General features: G+C 37.7%; 1 protein-coding gene across 1 annotated transcript; it reads right to left on the bottom strand.

Moving 5' to 3' along the window:
- Positions 1 to 13441: 13441 nt before the first annotated feature.
- LOC110895868 (50S ribosomal protein L18) lies at positions 13442 to 22506 on the bottom strand. The gene is made up of 2 exons (XM_022143237.1): positions 22226 to 22506; positions 13442 to 13980 (listed from the first exon to the last, which is right to left on the bottom strand). The coding sequence occupies exons 1-2, from the start codon at positions 22322 to 22324 to the stop codon at positions 13528 to 13530; spliced, it is 552 nt and encodes a 183-aa protein (XP_021998929.1). The 5' UTR covers positions 22325 to 22506; the 3' UTR covers positions 13442 to 13527.
- Positions 22507 to 23937: the final 1431 nt, after the last annotated feature.

The following is a 23937-nucleotide window of genomic DNA, read 5'->3' as shown; positions in this document are numbered from 1 at the left end:
CAAGAGGTTTTGGCTAATGGTACCCTGGTTGATGGTGATGTGGTGGAAGAGGTTATCGATCTTCCCGAGCAAGAAAATGAATGTTTGAACCGAGCGGAAGACATCCCACCGCGAGACGAGTCGGATCCGAAAGATGCCCACGTTCATATCCATCCTTATCCCATACTTATCACTCCAACCAACAAAGTTGGGGATGCGGGTTCGGGTATAAGGATTCGAAGGGTGGCGTTGCAAGACATAGGCCAGTTTAGTAAGAAGCGACCCCAAAGTTGTACAATATGCATGCCGAGCAAAATAAAAAGAGAATGGATCCGGCATGCCAAATACCGAGCGTATGTTGGAAACTCGGTAGGCAAATGTGCACTTCGACCACCATGAGAGGTAAATCAGGTATAATTGTTGTAGAGTTTGTATTATTATTTATTTTATTTTATTTTAGTAGTTAAATGAACGTTGTGGGTGTGTTCCCTATATAACCCTCACGAGACCTCTCGTCCTCCCGAGCTATCGGGGGGTTTAAAAGGGCTTGTTGCATAAGCTAAATGCAACCGTGATTCCTACGAAAGTGAGTTAGGTTTGTTGTTATTGTAAATTATTTTCCACACAAATAAAAGTGAATTAACGTATGACTTGGTAATATTTTCATAAAAGTGGTAGAACTAGGTAGCTAATAATTTTAATGGTTGTGAGAAGCATGCTTCTACACAAGGGTTGAGATTTGTAGGTACACCTTGTTTGTGAGACGACCACTTTGTTGAAGGATGAAGAGCACACGAGGAATGAGCTAAAAAAATCAGGTGCATACGTTTCTTTTTACTTTTGATTTTTAGTTAGCAAATAAGTGGATTGTAAATTGTATATTATTTTCCGGGGTGAAATTTTGGGGAGGTTAGCCGTGTCACATCCCTTTCGCATTTAAAAAAAAAAAACTCTAGTTCTTACACATTGAGGACAATGTTCACCTCAAGTGTGGGGATGGGGGAGTAGCAAAAGTTTTCGATTTTGACCCGTTCATTTAAACACTACACATTGAGGACAATGTTTACCTCAAGTGTGGGGATGGGGGAAAATTTCAAAAATTTTTCAAAAATGTCTTTGTTTGAAGCAATCTGAAAAGCACAAGTAACTAAGTCAACGAGGGATGGCACAACCCATTTGCTCTATTGTCATGGTCAAGTTCAAATAATTAGCATGACGAGTATTTAGCGGGTGGTTATTTGGGAATAATTTGCTTAAGAAACTAGCACATCATGCATATCACATACCATACCCTTTATATATGTGAGATTTTGAGCCACTTTTACATCATAGGATTACATATTCATGTTTCTTTGTTTGAGTGGACCATTAGTCATGTATTGTAGAACTTGCAACTTTTGATACGTTTGAGACCATAGACCGAATACAAGTACGAGAATGATTAAGGCATTAGGTGAACCTTTTCCTTTAAACCAATTATTTATCCTTACCCAAACAAATCCACTAGTCGCCCACTTTGAGCCTAAACCTTTCGTTTGACAACCCGTTTAGCCCATAACCGTTAAACCTTTTCTTTTAAACCCCTATGATGAAAATTCGATTGTAGGTCTATTTATTTGTATAGTTGTGCTTTACATTTTGTGAAAAAAAAATCAAAAATAAAAAAAATCAGAAAAGTTGAAAGAAAAAAGAGAAAAAATGTTGAGAAAAATACAAAAATATGAAGTTAGTAGTTGTTGAATAAAAGGCTAAAGTTGTTGCCTTGTAGTTGATGTTTATAGTTTAGTTTTGTTTAGAGTAGTCGTTTGTAATAAAAATTGAATTTTTCATCACCTTAGCCACTTAAAAAAAAATTATTCCAAACCCTTAACCTAGCCCCGTTACAACCCTCCAAAGACCTTATGACTTGTTCTTAGTATTCGTGTTCGGTGGTGGAGAATGATTGAGTTGCAAGCCTATGCGGGTACGTGTTCTAATCGGCTTTGAGCGTTTACTTTTTAAAGTGCTAATACATTATAAAAATTAGCCAATTTATAAACCGAGTGGAGAGAACATTGTGAGGGATGTGCGTGATTTGTTGGTTTCACGGGCGGGTTAATCTTGGATAACCATTCTATATGTGAATATTCACTTTACCATTAAATATGTTACAAATTGTAAAGAGTTTGAACTTTTGTATGACAATTGACCTTAACCTTAGTCTCGGGAATGGGATGTGTGTTTCTTGTTCGACCCACGTGAAAGTGAAAGACATATTTGCTTGAGGGCAAGCAAACGACAAGTGTGGGGATGTGATGGGGAGTGTAAAACCCGAGCTTTAAAGTGTTTATCTTACGTATGTTATTCGGTTTTAAGTAGTTATATGTGTTGAATAAGTTAACTACGAGTATTGGTAATTTTACAGGATTATCGCTTAATTTGGTGAAGTTAGGGAGTTTAAAGAAATGCATGATGGGCCGACAACAAGAGTTTGATGAATGAATTTTCATAAAAAAAAAAGAATAAAACTCATCATCATCTAATATCACGTGGACTACTTAGGAGTTTTGGTGGCACCATTATTTTTGAAGCACAACAAAAGTCAACAACATTAATTAGGACATCACATGAATTAGAAGAGGTGGGCTTCATCAGTATATTGGCAGATCTTGGTGGGTGACAATATTGGAGAAACAAAGGCAGCCGACAATTGTTTTGGGGGCCCACGATTTAGAAGACACGCATACTTTTGGATTGGGCCGCCACACAAAAGGCAGGCATAATGTGGAGTACATGAATGATATTTTTGGTCTTTTTGGGATTCACGTGAGAGGCCAACATCCATGAAAGTGAGTGGATTTTTGGGGACTAATTAATACATATAAAAAATACAAGGGTGTGAAAAATATAATATTATGATGGCAACAACATTAAGGAGTCAGAGAACATCACGTGGAGACATAAGGAGAAAAAAAGGATTGTTATTAAAAAGAGAAAAAGAAAGTAAATTATTCTCATCGAATTGGGGGGACGGTTACGGGCATCGCATAAGAAACTGACGGTTACGAGAGGAGCGCCCGGGGGCTGTTCGGAACGCAATTCAAAGAGGAGAGCACAAGATTTTTTGATTGGTATTATTGCGAGACCTCATGAACATACGCGGCTAATCTCCTAAGGGTTTCACCCCGGTGTAGACTTTGTAAGAATTCTAGGGTTTCAATATTTTGTTTATGATTTAATTTGTGACTAGTTGTATTTAACCATTTGAAACTTATATCAATTGTCTTGCATTTGTATTGGATTCATGAATTGTCGAATGAGTTATTAAATTTGACTTTGTGAAATGAATATGTGCAATTATGCCTTGCTATAGGTTAGGATTTACATGCTCTTGGTAACGAAGTGTAGTGCGGTCCGTTGTCTATGACGTTGATAGCTCTTGACACCTAAGCCACGTAATACTAAATCCGTTAATAATCAAATGCAACTAAATTAAGTCTAACGTATAGAAACTCTAGGTCTTGCAGTTGTCGAACCGGGTGTGACCCTTGTTTCTAACTTGTTATTTTTACTCATTCTAATTAGTGGTTTCTAATAATTTTTCTAAACAAACTAAAAATAAAAATTAGCAAGATTCATAATTATTTTGCATATTTGTTTGTAAATAACTTTGGCTAATCGAACAACTAGTGTGATACTGACCACATGCTCTTCGTGGATACGATACCCGACTTACCCTAGCTACCTAGGTTTAATTGGGTTTTTGACTGATCGGGACGACACGGTCACGTCATATTCACGTTAAGTCTAGCTAGTTGGGTGAATTTGACACAAGACCAACTTGCACATTAAAAACATTGTATAGACCTTAAGATGTCCTTTATGCTTTAGGGCACGAGTAGGTCGGTGCACATAGACACGGACTTTGTCATTTCCTATTTGCTATTTGCTTGTCATTTGTTGTATTTGGAGCTTACGCTTGCTGACCAGGTGAGTTCATAACCCCCACTTTTTACTGTTTTACATTTTTTTTATAAATGTTTTCGGGGGTGGAAAGACATGCAAGTTTTTGCAAAAGCAAACACTATTTTGATGAACGAAAACACATATTTATAAACCATGTTGCAAATGAATTTCAACGAACTCGAAAGGTTTACGAAAGGTTTATACGAAACATACCGGTTTTACAAAACGTGCATGATTTTCATGACTAGTGACAGGAATGTCCTAGTTACTACAACGGAACTGGGTTGGTCTGCGTACGAACAACGAGACAATCCAATGGGTTTATGTCCCCCTTTTTCTTTTGAAATATATATTAATTAGGGTATGATTAAGCTATGGAATGAACTCTTGGATCACGTGTGAATAGGCGCTAACTTAGGCACCATTAATCCTTTTAAGGACCACGGAACAGGGGGTAGATCTATCGGGTACGGGCGAGCCCCACTCACGGTCCTTGTGCGGCCACTTAGAGTGCTTTTGTGTCCCTGCCGAAGTGAATCGACACTTAAATCGTCTACCGGGTTGAGTGCTTCCTATGTCGGCACACATATTAATATCTTAGCTACACATTAATGATCAACATGTTCATAGACGCATTACATACCTACTTATAAACTGAACTTTCAAATGTTTTTAAGATTCATTTGATGTAAACTTACAAATACATGGATTTACAAACTTTGGTAACGTTTTTCAAATTATACCTAAGTAAGAGGACGCGCTGATCCTGCTTACAAAGGTGCGTTTGGGCTCGGCCCATTCTCTCTCGTGCAATGCACAAAGACTATTGTGGGCTAGACTCACAGTTTTTCATATATCATGCCAAGAAAATAATTTTACTGTATTTTCTCAACAACTTTGAAACCGGTTATCAAAAAGATTTATTTTAAATCTTTTCAAAACAAACTATGAACTCGCTCAACTTTATGTTGACTTTTTCGCATGTTCTTTCTCAGGTTGCATTTTTAAAACTAAGGAACGGTTGGAATAGGAGAACCCATGGAAATTCGAGTACCTAGCAGGCGTTCATTGTTTAGAAGTCTTAGCTTATTGCTTCCGCTGTGCAATGAAGATACCGGTCCAGTCACGCCAGCTCTGATATTTCGGGGTGTGACATCTATCCTACCGTTGCAGCTCATAAGTATGCAGAAGATGAAGAAAATTCTGGTAAGAAAACTGGTTTGAATTATAACAAAGTACCAAATCCAATGTGGGATGGCTATACCCCCCGACACTTTGAAAAGGTGGCTCAAGCACTCGGTCCGAATCTGAAATCCGAGTCTATCGATGGATTACCAGATGATATTGATGTCACCTTCACAGCGTCTGACACTGATCATGAGTCCGAGTTAATTAAGAAAGTGGTCGATCAGGTGTTGGATAAAGATGAAGAGTCAAAGTCAGAGCCTAAATCTGAAAATTCGAATTCATCCGAAAAAAGTTCGAGTTCACCGGTCAAAAGGGTTTACAATAATGATTTTCTGATATCACAAAATAATTTGAATGGCGAAACATTCAAAGTAGCATATACTTTGAATGATTCCGACAAATTATATTCTGATGAAGAATTTCCAATAAGAGGTGTTAAAACAGAAATGATTAACAAGGTTTTCAAATTAACAGAAATTAATATTTCTGAAATAAAAGATGTAAATCTTACTGAAAAACCTAAAAAATACACTTCAAGAGTTCAACAAAGATTGAACAAGAAAATAGGTTACAGTTCTGGTTCTAGTTATCGAAAGAAACCAAACCATAACAGTAATTTCAAAAAGAAAGGATTAGGTTTTATTCCACCAGAAATTCATAAAAATGAGAAAATTTATAAACCAAAAACTAAATTTGTTTCAGAAGCAAGTTCAGAAGAAGAGAAGGAGAAACATTTCTGGAAACAGTCAAACAAGGAGTTTCTCGCCGAAAAACAAAAGAATGTGTTGAAGGAATCTGAACAGAGAGTTGAAAGAATAACTTGTTTCAGATGTCTAGAGGTTGGACATATTGCTTGGAATTGCTCAAAGCCCACCAACACAAAACAGGGAGTTTCTTCTAACTCTAAATTGAAAGAGAAATGTGTTGATAAAAAAGAACAACAAACAGAGAAATTTAAGGAGTTCAAAAATTCAACTTTCGAAGTTGGTAAAAGTTCGGAACATTTTTACAAAAGAAGAGCAAATCTTAACAAACATAAATGAGTGGTTAAGAAATCAGAAGTTAGTTCTGGCAATGAATTTGACTCATCAAAGTCAGAGGAGCCACCTGTTGTGCTAAATGATGAGAATTCCGTTCCAACAATGGATGATGAAAATTTTCCACCATTGTCAAACGGAAACTTGAAATCAAAAATTGGTAAGATTGAGATTTCAGATCAATTCTTCTCTGATAAGAAAGAATTTGATGCTGAAAAAGCATTTAGTGGTAAAGTGCTACATATTTTTGGTAAGATGGCTGATGGGAAGGTGAAGGGAGTGAAAAAATTTTATGAATCGAAAATTGTTAAACCAAATGATGATGGTTCACCCATGATTGATCAGGCATGGGTGAGATTCTTTAAAAAATAAAATCCTGACTTACCGGAGCTCCCAAGTTGGTAATCGTGGAGCATGAATCGGCATCATTCTTGAAAAATGTTTTTGTGAAAAACCTTCAAGTGATAGTTTTTACAAGTGGTTGAAAGAACAAAGTGATGAATGAATCCCCATGATGTGTGAAATCAACAAAACTAATTTTCCAGAAAAACCATTTTGATTAAAACAAATTTAAGTGTTTTGAAATCATAATGGGAAAATAGTTTGTTGTCAGGGGGAGTTCTAATTGTTTAAGCCAAGAGAATGGAGAATTGAAGCAATTCACATTAGTTTGTCATTTTATTTGTACAGTTTATTGCTTTTACTTTCAAATTTTCCCGGAAAATAAAAAATTGAAACATATTTTTGATTTTAGGGGGAGTAAAAAATTAAAATTTTGAAAATTTAAAAAATACAAACACATTGAAAAATCAAAAATGAGTTTTGTTGTGAAAAAGAGGAAATGATAGTACATCAGTAGACAATCATAGCATGCTAAAGAATTGGAAAGTTAAATATGTGATAAACGGTCTCACTGATGATATGGTAGTAGGTTTTTACACATTCAGTAGATTGATTTTGAGATATAAACCTAAATATTAATAGCTTTCTTATCTCGTGGGGAACATCTCTCGAATATATGGGTAACTCCCGAAATCTTGTTTGAGAAATTGCCTGATTCTGAGATACTAGGTCTTTATACTGTTTGATATCTGGGGTGTTATACCTGGTCTTCTGATATTGCGGAAGCAATGGCCTAGACTTCGTATAATACTTTACGCGCTTTAAAAAGCTTACCCTCTGCATAAAAATTGAAAAATATCGAAAAATATGAATCAATTGGAGTTGAAGAAAAGATTCCCAAGAGGGAACACACCTAAAGTCGAGCCTTCATCTCTTTGACTGAATGGAAGTTCATACATGAGCTCTCAAGGTCTCGCACTAACCCAGAGAACAGATATCAAATTGGTATACTCACCTGTAAGACTGAATCTAGAGAATTTTGATACGGGAGTATATTCTGAGGTGGGACACGCGAATAAGTTAGGTGCTTAAAACACTAATTCTCGTATCTCGAAACAATTGAACTTTGTGTGAATATTTAAATGGATCAGTATACTGACAATCTAAGTGAATCGTTTAGAACTTAAAGTCTAAAAAGGTCAACTGTGCTAGCGATTTGTCATAAACTGATATGATCCTCTTACACAAACTCACAAAAAGATGTCTGTATATAGTTTATTTCCCAAAATCCAAAAAGATTTTCAGTGTGTTTTAACATAAAATTTTGAAAAATCAAAAAGATTTTATTTCATCTTATTTTCGACAACTGATGTTGAAAACCTGTTTTTCAAAATTCCGAGTGCTAAACATGATGAACAACAGTGGATTGGGAGAGTGTGTTTGAAATGAAAAATGAAGTTAAAATTTGAGAAATGCTATAAGATAATTCTACAAGTAATGTTTTGAGGCTGATTTTACTGTTAGTTAATCAAGGTCATTAATTTGAACTTGATAATAACTATTGTTGACGGCGAATGATATCTACAAGTGGTTTCTAAATTTGTTAAATTTTAACAGTTGTGAAATTTACTTTTGGGTAGAGAATTGTGCAGGTTACCAGGTTCCTGATCCTGTTGCTATGGAGAGCCAGGAGATGTTTCTGAACCTGTGAAAGCTGTAAAACTAGATCCCCGTGTCTAATCCTGAGCAGAGTTTGAGCCAGGACACGATCTTAGAACGAGTGCTATGTCAGATTGCGATGCCGGAACAACTTAAGGGGGAGTCTGTTAGCAAAGGGGAGTCTGTTGATTGGAAGATTTCAGATTGCTGATGAGTTTAAAGAATCAAGAGATCTGATCAAGAGAGATTGAAGGATAAAGATTGAAGGATGCTTACAGAGAAAGATAATTTGGAAAGAGCGAGAAGACCGACCAAGACTGAAGACTCAGTACACTGAAGACTCGTCAACATCCAAGGGGGAGTTTGTTAGTGCATATGTCTGTTGACTTCGTCTTGTATCGAGTCATGTAACTAGAATAGATAGACCAGGACATGTTGTACGAGAGAAACGGGAAACAGACCTGAACCAGCCACCCCTCACGAAGTGGCTGACCAAGTTCATGCTTTCTGGCCAGTTCATGCGACCTGGGCCAGCTCGTGAGGTCTGGTTCATGGGGTCTGGCATTCCTATAAATAGGTGAGTCTAGGTCTTCATTTGTAACTTTGTGATTCCGGAGACGAAGTGCTGCTAAAGTGTCGAACGATCTATAAACACTATCAAATCAATACAATCGACAGTTAAAGTGATTCTACGTGCAAATCTAGCTGTTATAACATCAATACGTCTGATTTTGCCTTTCGTATTGATCGAGAACTCTTCTGAACGACTCGTTTAATCGAATCCCGATCCTACAGTTTTGCACTCTATGGGCTGGAATTTGATGGTTTTAAGTATTCCCATGGTTTTAAAAACCATATGCCCAAGTGGAGGGCCAAGATCAAGGCACGAAATGCGAGAAACGATCCTAACGGTTCTCCGAAATCTATAAATACCCAAGCTCCCATTCCATTTTCCTCACACTTTGATCTAATTTTATGCTCTAAGTTGAAGCTTTATGCTTCATACCTGAGTATTTAGATCAAGTTCTTCCTAGCTTGGACCCGTTGTAAGTTTCTTTCGTGCTTTTATGCGTTTTTAAGCGTAAAAGTCAAAATTCTGCTTTGACCAGCCTTTGGTCAACACAAAGTTCGTTTGAACTTCACAACGTGAGCGTAATCACGATGGTTATAGTCCCTAGTGACTATACCTACTGATTACCACGTTGATTAGGTGTAGTGACGAGTCATAGTTTCGGCCAAAATACGTGCCTATGCATATTTTGTAATCAAACTATTCTTGGGTATCAAAACCGTTTGTTTTGATATCAAACTTGTTTCCTAACTTCGTTAAACATGTCTTAACATGTTTAACTCGTCACTTTAGGTTTAGTGCTTATATAGGGTCGTAAGATAAGCGGTCTAAACAACCGCTTAGACTTTCGAACCCGACCCGTTTGGTCGATCATTAGGATCCGATCAAACATGTTTTGTGACCATAGTTGTATAGGGAATAACCTTCCGAGGTTATACCTTATGGTCACTACGTTTAGTTAGTTGTATGATAGGTAATTTATATGCCTTAGGAAAATGACCAAAATGCCCTTTTTACGCATAAATTCATTTTAAGCATATGTAACCTAAATTTTCACATCTAAACTGATTAGGTAACATTATTAGACATATTAAGGCATATAATACTTGTCATAGGACTAGTTAGGCGGTCCAAACGTGTTTTACACGAACGACGCGTTAAAGTAGCGTAAGCTACCTAAACGAGTCGTAATGGGTCATAAGCACTTAGGTTAGGTTAGTATGTAGGCTTTGTTAAACCATATCATATGAGTTCCAATACTCATTTGGTTTACGAAACCTCATCCTATCCGATCTTCTGACTTAGGTCTGGTTTATTAACATAGTAACTTATATTAGGTGCTGATTGATTCCGTGCTCCCTCTAGCTTTGCTTGGTTGTTGTTCAAGACTTCTAAGCATTCTCAAGTGAGTACATAGTTCCCCTATTTTACTGTTTTCAATTGTTTTGGGGTGATTCATATGTGTTAAATGATTTCGATGTTTTAACGATGGTTTCGAAAATGATTAAAATGGTTTATATTAAATTAATAACGATTTCGATAAAGTGAACAAACTTGTTGGTTGTAGTTACATAACGAATAACATTCATTAGTTTTGGCCGAACCGACCAGTATTAGGTTATGGTACCATAGGATCTGACAAATCCCGTTATCAGACTGCACCCATGGTTATGTGTGGGTTAGGTGGGTAACGACTGAATCTGTGATTGTTAATTTACCCTTTGGTGGTTTATTAATGCGAGTTTCGAGATAGTTGAGTCACGAAGGTTTGGATGTTATTAGCGAGACGACCAGAAGTAGTTTTCACAATTAAAACGAGAATGATTTAAACGACTGAAGCGATTTTAACGAGTTAAACGATTTGGGTAAACGATTGGTTTTTGGTTAGTGTTTAGATAACGGGACGGGTGTAATGTAATGAAAACATGGTAGATACGCCGCTGGTACTTCTTATATATAAGTGTTTTCATCATATTACATACCGTGGCGTTATTTAGTTCACTTGGGTAAACGATTTTGAAACGATGTCACACAACGATGTTTTCTGAATAATATAAACCATACGAGTTTTATTAACAAGTTTTTACGAGATGTTTTACAATTTGATTTAATTAAATAAATGTTTTGGGTTAAGAATCATGGCTACGAGATTTTATAAATTATAACCAACTTGATTTGAGTTGGTTAATTATGTCGCAATACTATACTTTTCAAAACAGCGTTTTTAATTAAGTATTGCAACATGTAAACTAGCCATGAATCCGACACTCTCATAAACCTATGTGCTCGCCAGCATTTCTTTGCTGACTTTGTTTTTTACATATGTTTCAGGTGTTGTTGAATGATGTTGATTGCTAGGATGCATGCCCACATAGGACTGGACGAGGCCTTAGTGACTTAATAACAATGATAGACTATGTTTAACTTGTTTGTTTAGATTTCAAGATGATGTAAATGTTTAATGTTTAATAAAACGAAACGTCAAATTTCCGTGTGTTTTGAAACAATGATTCTGTTACAACACTCCCCGACGATTCTGTCGCGATTTGTTGTTTTACGCGGTCAGGGTGTGACATGCAGCGAGGGCAACCTGTTGTTAGAAATACCAGGTATGGAGATCCATACCTGGGGGCAATACAGAGGCGTACTGTGAAAAGTCTGGAATGAACATGGGGGGAGCGCCCCCTGTGCGGATGTGCCAACGTGGCCAATTTGTTGGAGTGGGGGAGTAGTCCCCGTAGGTCCTAAGTTTGCGGGGTTGAGATTTTCCCCGGTAGCATTATGCTAACGATCAGGCATGATCTTCAAGAAAGAGAGAGATGGAAACAGGTGCTAAGAGTAGCGGTGGGCGCCAATGATGAAACAGTGGTCAACCAAGGGAGGTTAATTCACTGGTCTCGTCAAGTAGGGTTAATCCCTTCTTTCCGATGATCGGTGGCTGGATCGTCCGCTGATCTGTCTCCTGCACAAGGAAAACACACCGTGACTCGTAACAAGGAGGATGGGGTGGGTGGTGCTCCTTGTTACCACTCTCCGGCGTGAAAATCAGTAATTTGCTTGAGAGAAAAGTGTGTGATAGTAGTAAGAGTGAGAGAGTTTGATAAGCGATACCTCAAACCTGGTCCGGGATGGGTATTTATAGTCGAGGAGTGAAGGAGGGTAATTGAGTGGCGAGACTGACAACGCGCAGCCCCTTGCAGGTGTGTCAGACTTGTCGGTCACGGAGGTGATGCCACGTCCCACTGTGGTTGTGAGTCTGTACACCAGTTTCGTTTACGTATGGGCTGACAGATGACTGTCGTCGGCAGTGTTGTAGAGATCGCTAGGCGCTAGTCGAGCGGTGGAATACTGACTAGGGATTAATCGGGATTAATCGGATCGGAATTTTTATATATATTTTTTTAATTTATACATACACACGTAATATAATACTTAAAAATAGTTTAAAATTCAAACAACTAAGTTTAAAACATAGGAAATCAAGTATTTAAACATTCAATACACACATTAATATTAATATAATACTTAAAAATAGTTCAAAATTCAGACAATGAAGTTTAATACATAGCAATTTAAGTATTTAAACATTCAAACATTAACATATCAATCATGACCTCATGGAATATGTTTTAATGGGTTAGAAACATGTTTTTTTTTTTTTTGCTAGATTGGAACTAAACAACTTGGACCATGTATTTAATGGTTAAAACATTTGTTTGGGTCAGATTTAAACTAAAAAAGTGTGGGCCGACTAGAAACGATTTGGCCGACTTGGGCCGATTTAGGCTGCCTTGCACCGACTTGGACCGACTACCGACTAATGGTCCGACTAGCTCAAAATTAATCAGCCAATGGCCGACTAGCGCCTAGGCGCCGATTAATACTGATTTTAGCGCCTAGGCGCCGATTAATACCGATTTTTACAACACTGGTCGTCAGTGCCACTTGTTGTTTTGGTCACCTGAGTCAAGGTGACAGTCCCACTTGCGTCATCAATAGAATGCGGTGCTAGGCCACATCGCTATCTGTGGTGACCGCGGTCGTTTCCGCGTCCCTTGGTTTGACGAAGATGTTTATGGGATACGGTGCTGAGCCGCGTCGCCATTCGCGGTAACTGTTGTTACCTTATCTCTTGTCGTGACGAAAATGTTTATAGAATGCGGTGCCAAGCCGCATCGCCATGTGCAACATCTGTTTTCATACACAAGGTAAGTCTTCTCATCACTTGACCGATTGGATTCGGTACCAGTGTTCGCGTGTGCCCGCACGAACGCAGATAAGTTCTTGCCTGTGAGAGTATTTGATAAGGGTGATGATCACTCACGACTACTTCGGTGCGAGATTTGGGACCATACCCCTTCAAGCATCCTTCTATAAAGATATAAACATTTATATTATATTTGCGAGTAGTGATTCTATTAAGAAATATAGCAGCCAGTGAAGACGACTCTTGTTTGTAGAACAAGAAGTGGAGGTGGATTCGTTACCTCCTTTTGTTCATGTGATAACATAGCTCTTTATCTATTCATTTTTTATCGTCGTACAACTGCAAAGGTCTCTAGATACTAATATTTTGTCTAACAAACAATTATTTTGTACAAAGATTAATCGAAATAAACATCTTCATCTATCTAACCATAACTATTTTCTTGTTTGACATGACTGGCTAGCCATCTTGGGTCAATTTATATTTGTAGATAACATGAACATGCACCAGATCGAATCGAAAGATACCAAACTTGAACACAATTTATGTATCCAATCACTGAGATGAAACATAACAATTCATAATCTTTTAAACATGACTTAATCAAGATAAATTTTAACATCAATACCATTATCAATAAGTGATTGAACAACTGCTCTGATTTTACCTTCAAATTTATCCCTTTCCCTTGGTGTATACGAGGCTGTGTACACATCAGCTTCTCGAGCGCGATCAGACAATATCCTACCAATCGCCAAACAAGCAGGGATATCGGACCTGGATTTAAGTGCTGCTTTGATGTCTTTTGAGTTGGTGCCAGCAACTGCGACTTGTTTGCTTGTTACCCTGTGAGTAAGTGAAGCTGAAACAAACCGTTTTGAGATGAAAACATCCAGTGTAAACGGCTCCATGTAAGCTATCGTACGCTGTTTGAATGATATATGCTTGTTTGGATTCTTCGATTTCTTTTCTTTTTGGTAGGTATATGGACGGCTATTATCATCGTCCAAAAAATCCTCTACTCCGAAGAAGCTTCGAGGTACAAAACAGGCCTGTAATTCACAATCATTTAAAGCTTTAATGTAGTTTCGAGAGTTGCCAAGATGCACTTATCAACACCTATTTGGGTTAGGTTTTATATTTAACGGGTTGAGTCCTCAAAAATAAATTTTTATGTGTAAAACCTCCTAATCATTTTGTTAAAAAAAAATATATATCTTTATAGAAAAGATGCTGGTTTTAAAAAGTGCAAGGCGCTAGGGTCCCGAAGCTGAGGTGAGAGGCAAAGGCGCAGGCATCACATACGCGAGGCACAAGGTATTTATATAATATTCTATCATCATATATCCAAAATTTAGATATAAACAAATTGTATATACGATTTAATAATAAATAGCCTCTATATACAACCTAAAAAGTTAAATGCACAAATCTGACCATGTACAAAGGCGTGTGTCAAGCACTCAACTGGTCAAGCAAATTTGACCTGACACCATTGGAAGCAAATGTCTTTCTCTCCTTAGTGCACCTCAGGTGGGCTTTTTTAAACCAAGGATGTGATACTAAATTCATAATCATATTGGACATATAATCAAATATTGTGGAGAAACAGCCAACCCAATCCAAAAGAATATGTTGTTCCAAATGTTTTGTTGCACTAACAGCAATGCTAATCCTTTCTAACAAAAAGAAATCACCAAGTATGTTGTGTACTCAAATTAACACAACAAAGAGATAATCAATTGAGAAGTAACTACTGTGATTCGATTGTTTCAATTGAAAGATTACAATGAGAAATCAAACAATAACAAAGAAGGAGATGGAAAACAGATTTCAGAAGACTAGAACCAACTTCTAACAATATTCATTCATGCCCTGTTCCATACTCTCGTTGTGCTTCCACATAATCGTTTAGTTTATTGGGCCAATGGACTGGGCTGGTTGGGTCGTCTCTGGGCCAGGTCCGGTTCATAACATTACCCCCCTCTTTCAAATACACCTTGTCCTCAGGTGTAAAGAATTGGATTAAACTAGTAAAAGCTGCCCAAGTAGTTACCAGCTTTGCAATCATTCGGGAACGTACAAGTGTGAAATAGTTGAGACGAGTGAACATAGGAGCCCATTTCCGCGGTTGAATTTGAAATAAGGCAATGAAAGAGTAGTCAAAAGTGTAATAAGCAAGCTCTAATGGCATATGTCCATAAAGGGCTGCAATTAGTGGTATTGCCCGAACCAATTGTGCGATGTGGAGAATCATTGGTCATGCTATATCCAAGAAGTTGTAGGGTTGTAACAGTGAGGCAGATTGCCACCCAGGATTACGTTCAAAAGCCATGTAAATTGGCAGTCAGACGATAAAATTTTGTATGCTGCGGAATAGGTAGCAAGCTCACATCATTGATGAAGGAACATTTGCAGACCGAGACTATCACCTTCAGCAGGCACAACCCAAAATGAGACATCCAATGCCGTATCATATCTTGCAGTTAAGTCATCCACAAACGAAAACACCGTGCACACGTGTGTACTATGCTACCAGTGGTGTGGAAACACGTTACTTCTGTAGGAGCAATGCCACATAATATAGGTAGAAGAGAAGTATGGGGTGTAGTTGTGTTAGCATTAAGAAGTAAACTATCAAGATAGCTTTCAGCAATGTCTATATCAAAAACATTTTTCAATAAATCTATATACGGATTGCATAGGCTGAATTAGATAAATCTACCTCCCCATGTGCAAACCTCCATTCAGATAACTCAAGAACATATGTGAAATGGTGGAATATGAACTCGACATGTTGACACCCTTTTGGGACTGGTCACCAAGAATATATTCGTTTGCATAATGCTGAGTTTTCCTCAAACCTTGAGCTGGATAAAGAGTTATGTGCGTTCCCAATGCCATTAAAATAACCATAGGTGCACACGTGTAACTGCTGCCATTAAAAGTAGGCACATCCATCAATAGGTATAGAACTCTTTCGAATATTAATTGGTCAATTCCAAGAGATTCCAAATCAGATATCACAACTGTGAAAGCTTGACTACCAAAGTGTCTAGAAGACAAATGATTACCAGGACTAGGATTAGGTAGGTATATTATGTGTCAAACGCGTATCCTTAGCTGCAACAAAAAGGTAATGGTTTGGTTTAAAAGACCTAACAGGTATCCCAAAGGATTGTAGACGTATCTCAGCAATTATAAACTTGATCTTGATATCTCTAGAGCCTCCATTAACGTATTTTGGCATCATGTTTGGAGAACCAGAACTCCATGACAATAAGGCAACATGTGGTATATTATTGATATTAGCATCACAATAGAGGACATGGCTGTTTGGGGTTACAACACTATCAAGGCACAAATTTGAAATACCATAAGTAAGTAGAAAAGGACTACCACCAGGATCAATATAGTATGATGTACTCACGAACGTAATAGCTGAACCATGATCGTCTACAACACCAAAGCTTGCAGATGCAAATACTCTTTGGAGATGTGTGCTATTATGCGATCGTATCCCATACACAGTAGGGGTGACAACAATCGAGAATCCACACTCAAAAACGCAGCAGAAGGTTCAGTTTTTACCAGACCCGTAAAATCAAAACTCATGTTGGTTGAGGTGTCACCAACCAGTGATGCAGATATTTTATCTGGACCAGGGGAGGGTAGGAAAGCCTTTCGTGGTTGCTTTGTAACACATGATTTTGCCTTGTACCTCTTTTCTAGACCCCTTTTGTTTTGTCCATCTCCAGTTGTAATATGAACAGGATCACACAGTTTTGATTTACCATTGTACACACATTGCATATTGTCAGCAAAAACAATATCAACACCCACAACATAAAATAACGGCTCATCATGTCACCTTCACCTTGATGTGCATGAATACTGTTATACCATGGCATATAAAACAGTGCAAGTAACCATGGTGTTTTTTGTGATCTACTGATGAAATATCAGCTTTCAACCAGTTGTATTGGTCAGAATTCACATCATAAACTTGATTGCTTAACTTGGAATCTAAAGTGATTTGATATGCATCTGGTAATTCATGCATGAGTTCTCGAGCTAGTGGATTAATTATATTTATACCTGGTGTCCATGCAAATGAGTGAATAACTCGTGATGCAGTCACAACCATTTGGGTAGATATGGGTTGAATTACCATTGAATCCATACGGAGCCACCTAACTTTATGATGTGTGATCACAAAAGAGGCAACAACATCACAATCGTTGGTATCGACCATATCCTTCGTTGTCGAATCATTTGCCAAGACTACATCATCTAAAATATCCATTTGAGCATCCTTTACTTCAAGTGACTCATTAGCATCATCTTGTGAGTCAGTTTGCGGAGAACCCAATGGACCATCAACTACCACATCATGAATTCTAGTCGTTGCGTATTCAATTCCACCACAACACCAACCTGGTTTCCATTCAAAATTGTGAACACACTACTAAATTTCCCTGATCTCATCGTTTGGATTCCCAAACAATGCCAAGTAGATGTGTTGATGGGAGTGTGATTTGGTTGTGGTGAATCCGATGAGCTAGTAGGATAATGTGGACTAGATTTAACATCTTGAAGCACAAAATTGGAATCTAATAGATCCGGTTCAGTGTCAGTTACTTCGAATGATTCGTGAACAGCAACCATTGAGTCAGTATGAACTTTTAATACCTCATCATCCATGGTTTCATGATCAACGCTGAAAATTTCATGTTTAACATGATCATGCATTTCATCAAACACCTGGAGAGCATTCCTTGAATAACCAAATCGATGCATAAGAGACTATGAAATCTGAGCATTCCGTGAATTGATAAAAGCTTAACCACATTGCTGCCTCATCATAGAAATAATTAAGCACATAAGGAAATCATTCGGTGTTATGAATCTTATAGTACGTGAAATACCTTTCAGCATATGCGAGCCATTTATTTGGATGTGCACCGGTGAATCAAGGTAAAAGTGGTGCCGGACTATGTTGTCAAAAGCGCGCGCCTAGGCGCTCGGGCGCAGCGAGGCGCAGGTTTAGCGCCTGGTGGCAGCCTAGGCGCAGATATGGGCTTTTATGGTAAAAAACGCTGGTCAGGCGCGCGCCCGGATCTAGGCGCAACGAGTAAAAAGCGCTGGCTTTTGTTGTATGTATCAGGCACATTTTCTTTTTTGTGTTATTTTTTAAAGTTTTTACAGCTGTAATCCACTCCTTTTTTAACCACTGGATAAAGACTTCTTATCCTTTTAAGTTTTAACCCTAATCCCCTAATCAGCCACAACAACCTCGATCTTTTCTGAAAAATTAAAAACCCCCCAAATGCTCTCTTCTTCTCCAAGAAGCCAAGTTCGTCTGGAGCATTTAATCTGGTGAGTTGTTTTCGATTTTTGTATCTTTTTAACATTTAATGTTGCTTCTAGTTCGCTTTTCATTGTAGTTGACAGTAAATGGTGTTAAATTATTCTGAGTTCTGACTGCAGTTATTTTTTTGACCGAACTTGACTTGTAGTTGTAGCTGGCGCTGCATTTAATTTCCCACTATAATTGACATAAATTGCTGATGATTTTTACTGCACTGTTACTTTTTTCTTCTGTGTAATTGTTCCAGCAGTCTATTCTCACACAATTGCATAGTAAATTAGTAATTACATTTTATAACTAATCTATTTTACTCGCTTAGTTTAAACTGGTCATGTGATATTCAATTTTGTAACTACACTTGGTAGTTTTTAAACTGTTCATGTGATATTCAATTCAAAACAGTTAATCACTTTAGGCCCTTGATCATCTTTTGATATTTCGTTGTTGTTTTCCTACAGAATATGACTTCTGATGCACCTAGCATCATCACAATTAAGAAAAGATCCCGGGTGGAAGTATAACTTTAATAAAGACAAAAATGACCCAAATTGTGTCACTTGCGTATTCTGCAACTTCTCTACCAAAGGAGGAATTTATCGAGCTAAACAACATCAAATTGGAAGTTATAGAAATGCAAAAGCATGTACCAAGTGTCCTACAAATGTTAGAGATGAATTGAAAGCGTACGTGGAAAGTCAAAAGGCAAAGAAGAATGTTATAGCTGATGGTTTCGATGACTTAGATTTTGTTGAGGATGAAGAGGATAATGAGGTAATCGAGATATCGAATGTTCAAAAGAAGAGGAGTGGAATTAATATTGGTGGGGGAAACAAAAAGATGAAGTCAAACACAAAAGGGCCGATTGATATGCATGTAACAAGAAGTAAAGGAAACTCAACAAGTTTGAGACAAACAAGCATAAATGATGCTTGTGACAAAGAACTCCGAGGAAGAACAATTCAAACAATAGCTGCGTTTTTTTACCAAGCGGGAATAGCATTCAATGTCGCTAAGTTAGATGTTTTCAGAGAGATGATCGCGGCTATCGGAAACTATGGGCCAAATCTCAAGCCGCCTTTACAAAGTTTGCATAAGCAAAAGTCGGCTTTGAGAACCATGTTTAATAGTGATAAATGGATGGAAAGTAAATGGGCAAAACAACCTAAAGGAAGGCGGGCTAAGGATGTTGTTCAAACATATGCTTTTTGGACCAATGTGACTTTCACTCTTAAAGTTATGGGTCCTATTGTACGCGTACTTCGCCTTGTTGACAATGAGAAAAAACCCGCGATGGGTTATCTTTATGAGGGTATGGAAAGAGCTAAGATAACAATTGCAAAGGCTTTAGGCGAAGATAACGCTGATTACCAAGTGGTGTCGGCTATTATTGACAAAAGATGGGATTGTCAACTCCACCATCCATTGCATGCTACAGGTTACTACTTTAACCCGGAGTTCTATTGCTATAGGCCTGAAATTGAGAAAGATCAAGAGGTGACGGATGGGATGATCAAGTGTGTACAAAGACTTGTTCCTTCAAAGGACAAACAAGACTTAATCATGAAGGAGATGGTGAAATGGGTAAACCAAGAGGGCCGTTTTGCTTTAGATATTGCAAAGCGAGCACATTGCACAATAGCTCCTGGTAAGTTAACTTACTTTGAATTTTTTATCTTGTTTTTTAGGTATACTACATTAATACTTGCTAAGTTTTACATTTGTAGCTCAATGGTGGAATTTGTATGGGAAAGAAGTCCCAAATATCCAACAATTAGCTATGAAAGTGCTTAGTCTAACATGTAGTTCATCCGGATGTGAAAGGAACTGGAGCACATTTGAGCAAATAATTTATCTTTCAAAGTTTGATGATAATATGAAGTTTATTTATGCTTTAATAATTTAAAATATATTATTTTAAATAATAGATCCATTCCAAGAAAAGGAACCGATTAGAACACAAGAAGTTGCAAGATCTTGTGTTTGTCAAGTACAACAAGACACTCAAGAACCGTCGTGATAAAGAGGTTGTGTATGATCCAATATCTTTAGATAACATTGATGATTGTAATGAGTGGATGACTCGAAGGATGGAAGAAGAACGGGTTTTTGAGGATGAAGACTTGACATGGGAAGTTGTAGGAGATGCGAGTGGGGCTGGAGAGGTAAGGGCAACAAGATCATCACAACCATCATCTTCAAGAGCTTTAGTGGATGAAGATTCTGAAAAAGACGACCTTGATGAATCCGAAGCTGAATATGCAATTGATGTTGATGGAAGTTCTGATGATCAGTTTGATGATGGTCTTGATGATTGATGATGAACTATAAGTTAAAATGGTTTAGACTTAGTGACCGCAAACGTTTGTATAAGTCCTAGACTCCTAGTAACTTTTGGTATAACTTTTGGTTAGTGATCGCAAACGTTTGTATAAGTCCTAGACTCCTAGTAACTTTTGGTCTAACTTTTGGTATCACTACGTGTGTATAAGCCCTAAACTTTTGCTACTAACTATTAGCCACACGATCTTAAATGGCATATATAATAGTTTTTTTTTATTTTATATGTGGAATCTTATTTATTTTCAAAGCATACATATTTTTTTGTATTTTTTTTATCTATGTGAGCTTTTCTTAAAAAAGCCCACGCTTTTTTGCGCCTTGCGCCTAGGCTCCGGGCGAGGCCGATGCGCCTCGCCTGCGCCTTGCGTCTTTGACAACATAGGTGCCGGATCGTACATACTTAATTCCGGAGCAGATAATACATCATCTGGTAAGTCGCTAAGCTCAATTGAAGGTGGAATCGGAAAATGAGCCAGTTGATTGTAGATCTCCTCAAGCAGAGCATGGCGTTCAATTAGGGTAAGCGATTGATTCAATTGCAATTCGTCATCCAAAGCTATCTGTGCTAAGGAGCAATGAAAGCACCAATGTTGTGTACTCAAATTAACACAACGAAGAGATAATCAATTGAGAAGTAACTACTGTGATTCGATTGTTTCAATTAAAAGATTACAATGAGAAATCAAACAATAACAAAGAAGGAGATGGGAAACAGATTTCAGAAGAGAGAGATGAGAAGACTAGAACCAACTTCTAACAATATTCATTCATGCCTTGTTCCATACTCTCGTTGTGCTTATATCACCTCTTTCCACATAATCGTTTAGTTTATTGGGCCAATGGACTGGGCTGGTTGGGTCGTCTCTGGGCCAGGTCCGGTTCATAACAAAGTACCTGACCACTGTGAATATGTCTGGCAAACAAAACTCGGTCTTTGCACCGCCATGGATAAACGACACAGGACATACGCGTTCAACATGACTCACCAACCCCAAATCAAATTAGGATATCTAGTGAATGCTAAGAACAAGCAACAAGTTGGCTTAGTTTTTGTTTAACTGTATTGAAGTAAACAGATAAACAAGGGCAAATGGCACCAAGTAGCAACCAACCTCTTCATTTTTGACCATTTGGGAAACCAATCATTTCTTATCCATATTAGCAATTAACTTTTACTCTTTTACCAGTTTTAGAAAAAAAAAAACGTTAAAATTTTCGGTGTTCACTTTTACCAGGATTTTTTTAATGGGGTCCACTTTTTTCGGTGTTCGATTTTTCACAAACAAACGTTAAAATTTTCGGGTAGTCGTTTGGGTCGGGTCGGACGAGGAACATAGTAAAATACAATACCATAACAAAATTATATAATCATTACCCATGGAAGGTTTTCCAAATCAATTTTAAAGATTAGGCATCAAAGTTTCTTTTCAATGATTCTTACATAGTTTTCCCTAAATTTCAAGTTTTTAGATAATAAGCCACAAATTCTAAAATCAAATTCAAGCATCCAAAGATTCATAGTGTGTAATGCCTTAAACAACTAGCCAAGTAACAAAACTAAAAGAAAAAAGAATTATAGTTCTTACCTGTGTGGAGAGAGAGGAACGCAGCAGACGGCCGGCGGGTTGTGGACGGGCGAAGAGGGCGGAGAGGGCGGCGGACAGGCGGAAGAAGGCGGCGGACATGCGGAATAGCGGAGGAAGGCGGCAGAAGGGTTGTGGACAATGGTGAGTGGACGGTCGATGAACTTTTTGAAGGAAGAAGGAGCGACTTTTGTTTTTGCGTACGTTTTGAAAGTGTAAAACTTTGCCTCTGTATGTTTTTGAAAGGGTGTAAAAAACCCTAGTTAAAAAATAGTTTAAAAAAACAGGTTTAACAAGGATCAAACCCAGGACGTTTCGTTTGTAAATACGGGGTTTCACCATTACATCACGTACACGATTATTGTAAATGTGTCTAAATAATTTATTTTATGGGGTCCATAGAAAATTTAATATACCGGTTTACTATTTTCTTAAAAAAGATTAAGGTCCGGGAATCCCGACCCGCTCAATGTGGGTCCGCCCCTGAATGGGGGTGGTGGTCCATTCGCAAAGACAAGACCTTTAGAAACACCTAAGTTGGGAAGGGGAAGATCTTGGTTTCAAGTCGTATAGACGACAGGAGATTAAAAAATTAGTCGTTCAAAAAAATCAGCAAAACATGCATTAATGCAAGCAATTATTAATTTAAGAAGTCTGATCAGCTATTTCTAGGGTTGTAAACGAACCGAACGAACACGAACACGAACAAGGCCATGTTCGTGTTCGTTCGTTAATGAAATTAACATGTTCGCGAACTGTTCACGAACACATACCGAACATAAGTTTATGTTCATGTTCGTTCATTAAGTAAATTTAGTTGTTCACGAACAGTTCGTAAACACTGGTCTCGAACACAAACGAACGCAAACAAATAAAAAAGAACGCAAACGAACATTTAACTTGAAAATAAAAAAAAATAAAAATATTATTATCCTTAAACATTGGATATAAGTAGTTAAATACAACCATCAAATGATAAATCAAAACACAAGAAGTCTAATACAACACCAAACAATGAATCAACTTTAACTAACTTAGACATAATTATCCCCAAAAATGTCTTAGCATGTCCAAATTTTAGCTAACTTAGAAAAAATATGGTTTCAAGTTTTCAATATGTTTAGGTAAAAGGTTTATTATTTATTATTTATTATTTTTTAATATAATCAAACGAACACGGACGAACGTAACCGAACGTATTACCGAACGTTCACGAACGCAGTCGAACGATCGAGACCTATGTTCGTGTTCGTTCGCTAAGCTAACCGAACGGAATTTTTTGTTCGTATTCGTTCGTTAAGCTAATCGAACGAACATAAACGAACTTCCCGCCGAACGGTTCACGAACTATTCGCTGAATGTTCGGTTACAGCCCTAGCTATTTCGATTTGAGAGGGAGGGTGCACTCGTGGTCGCCCAAATTTAAAGCTGCCCAAAACCAAACCAGACTTTAGACACACAAGGTAGTTAGACCTAAATTTTCATGTTATCTGGAATTGGCGAATCATTTGAGAGGGATGGTGCACTCGTGGTCACCCAAATTTAAAGCTGCCCTAAACCAAACCAAACTATAAGCACGCAAGGTAGTTAGACCTAAATTTTCATGTTATCTGGAATTGGCGAATCTCCTTAAGAATATTAAAGAAAACATTAAAAATTGAAGATCTGAGATAGTTCAGCAAGAAGAAAAAAAATTTCAGAAGGTTTCTAAAGCG

The sequence above is a fragment of the Helianthus annuus genome, chromosome 12 (genome assembly GCF_002127325.2).
Source record: "Helianthus annuus cultivar XRQ/B chromosome 12, HanXRQr2.0-SUNRISE, whole genome shotgun sequence".
NCBI lineage: Eukaryota > Viridiplantae > Streptophyta > Magnoliopsida > Asterales > Asteraceae > Helianthus > Helianthus annuus.
Note: the sequence above shows the minus strand (reverse complement) of the source record. Positions and strands in the feature narration are given on the sequence as shown.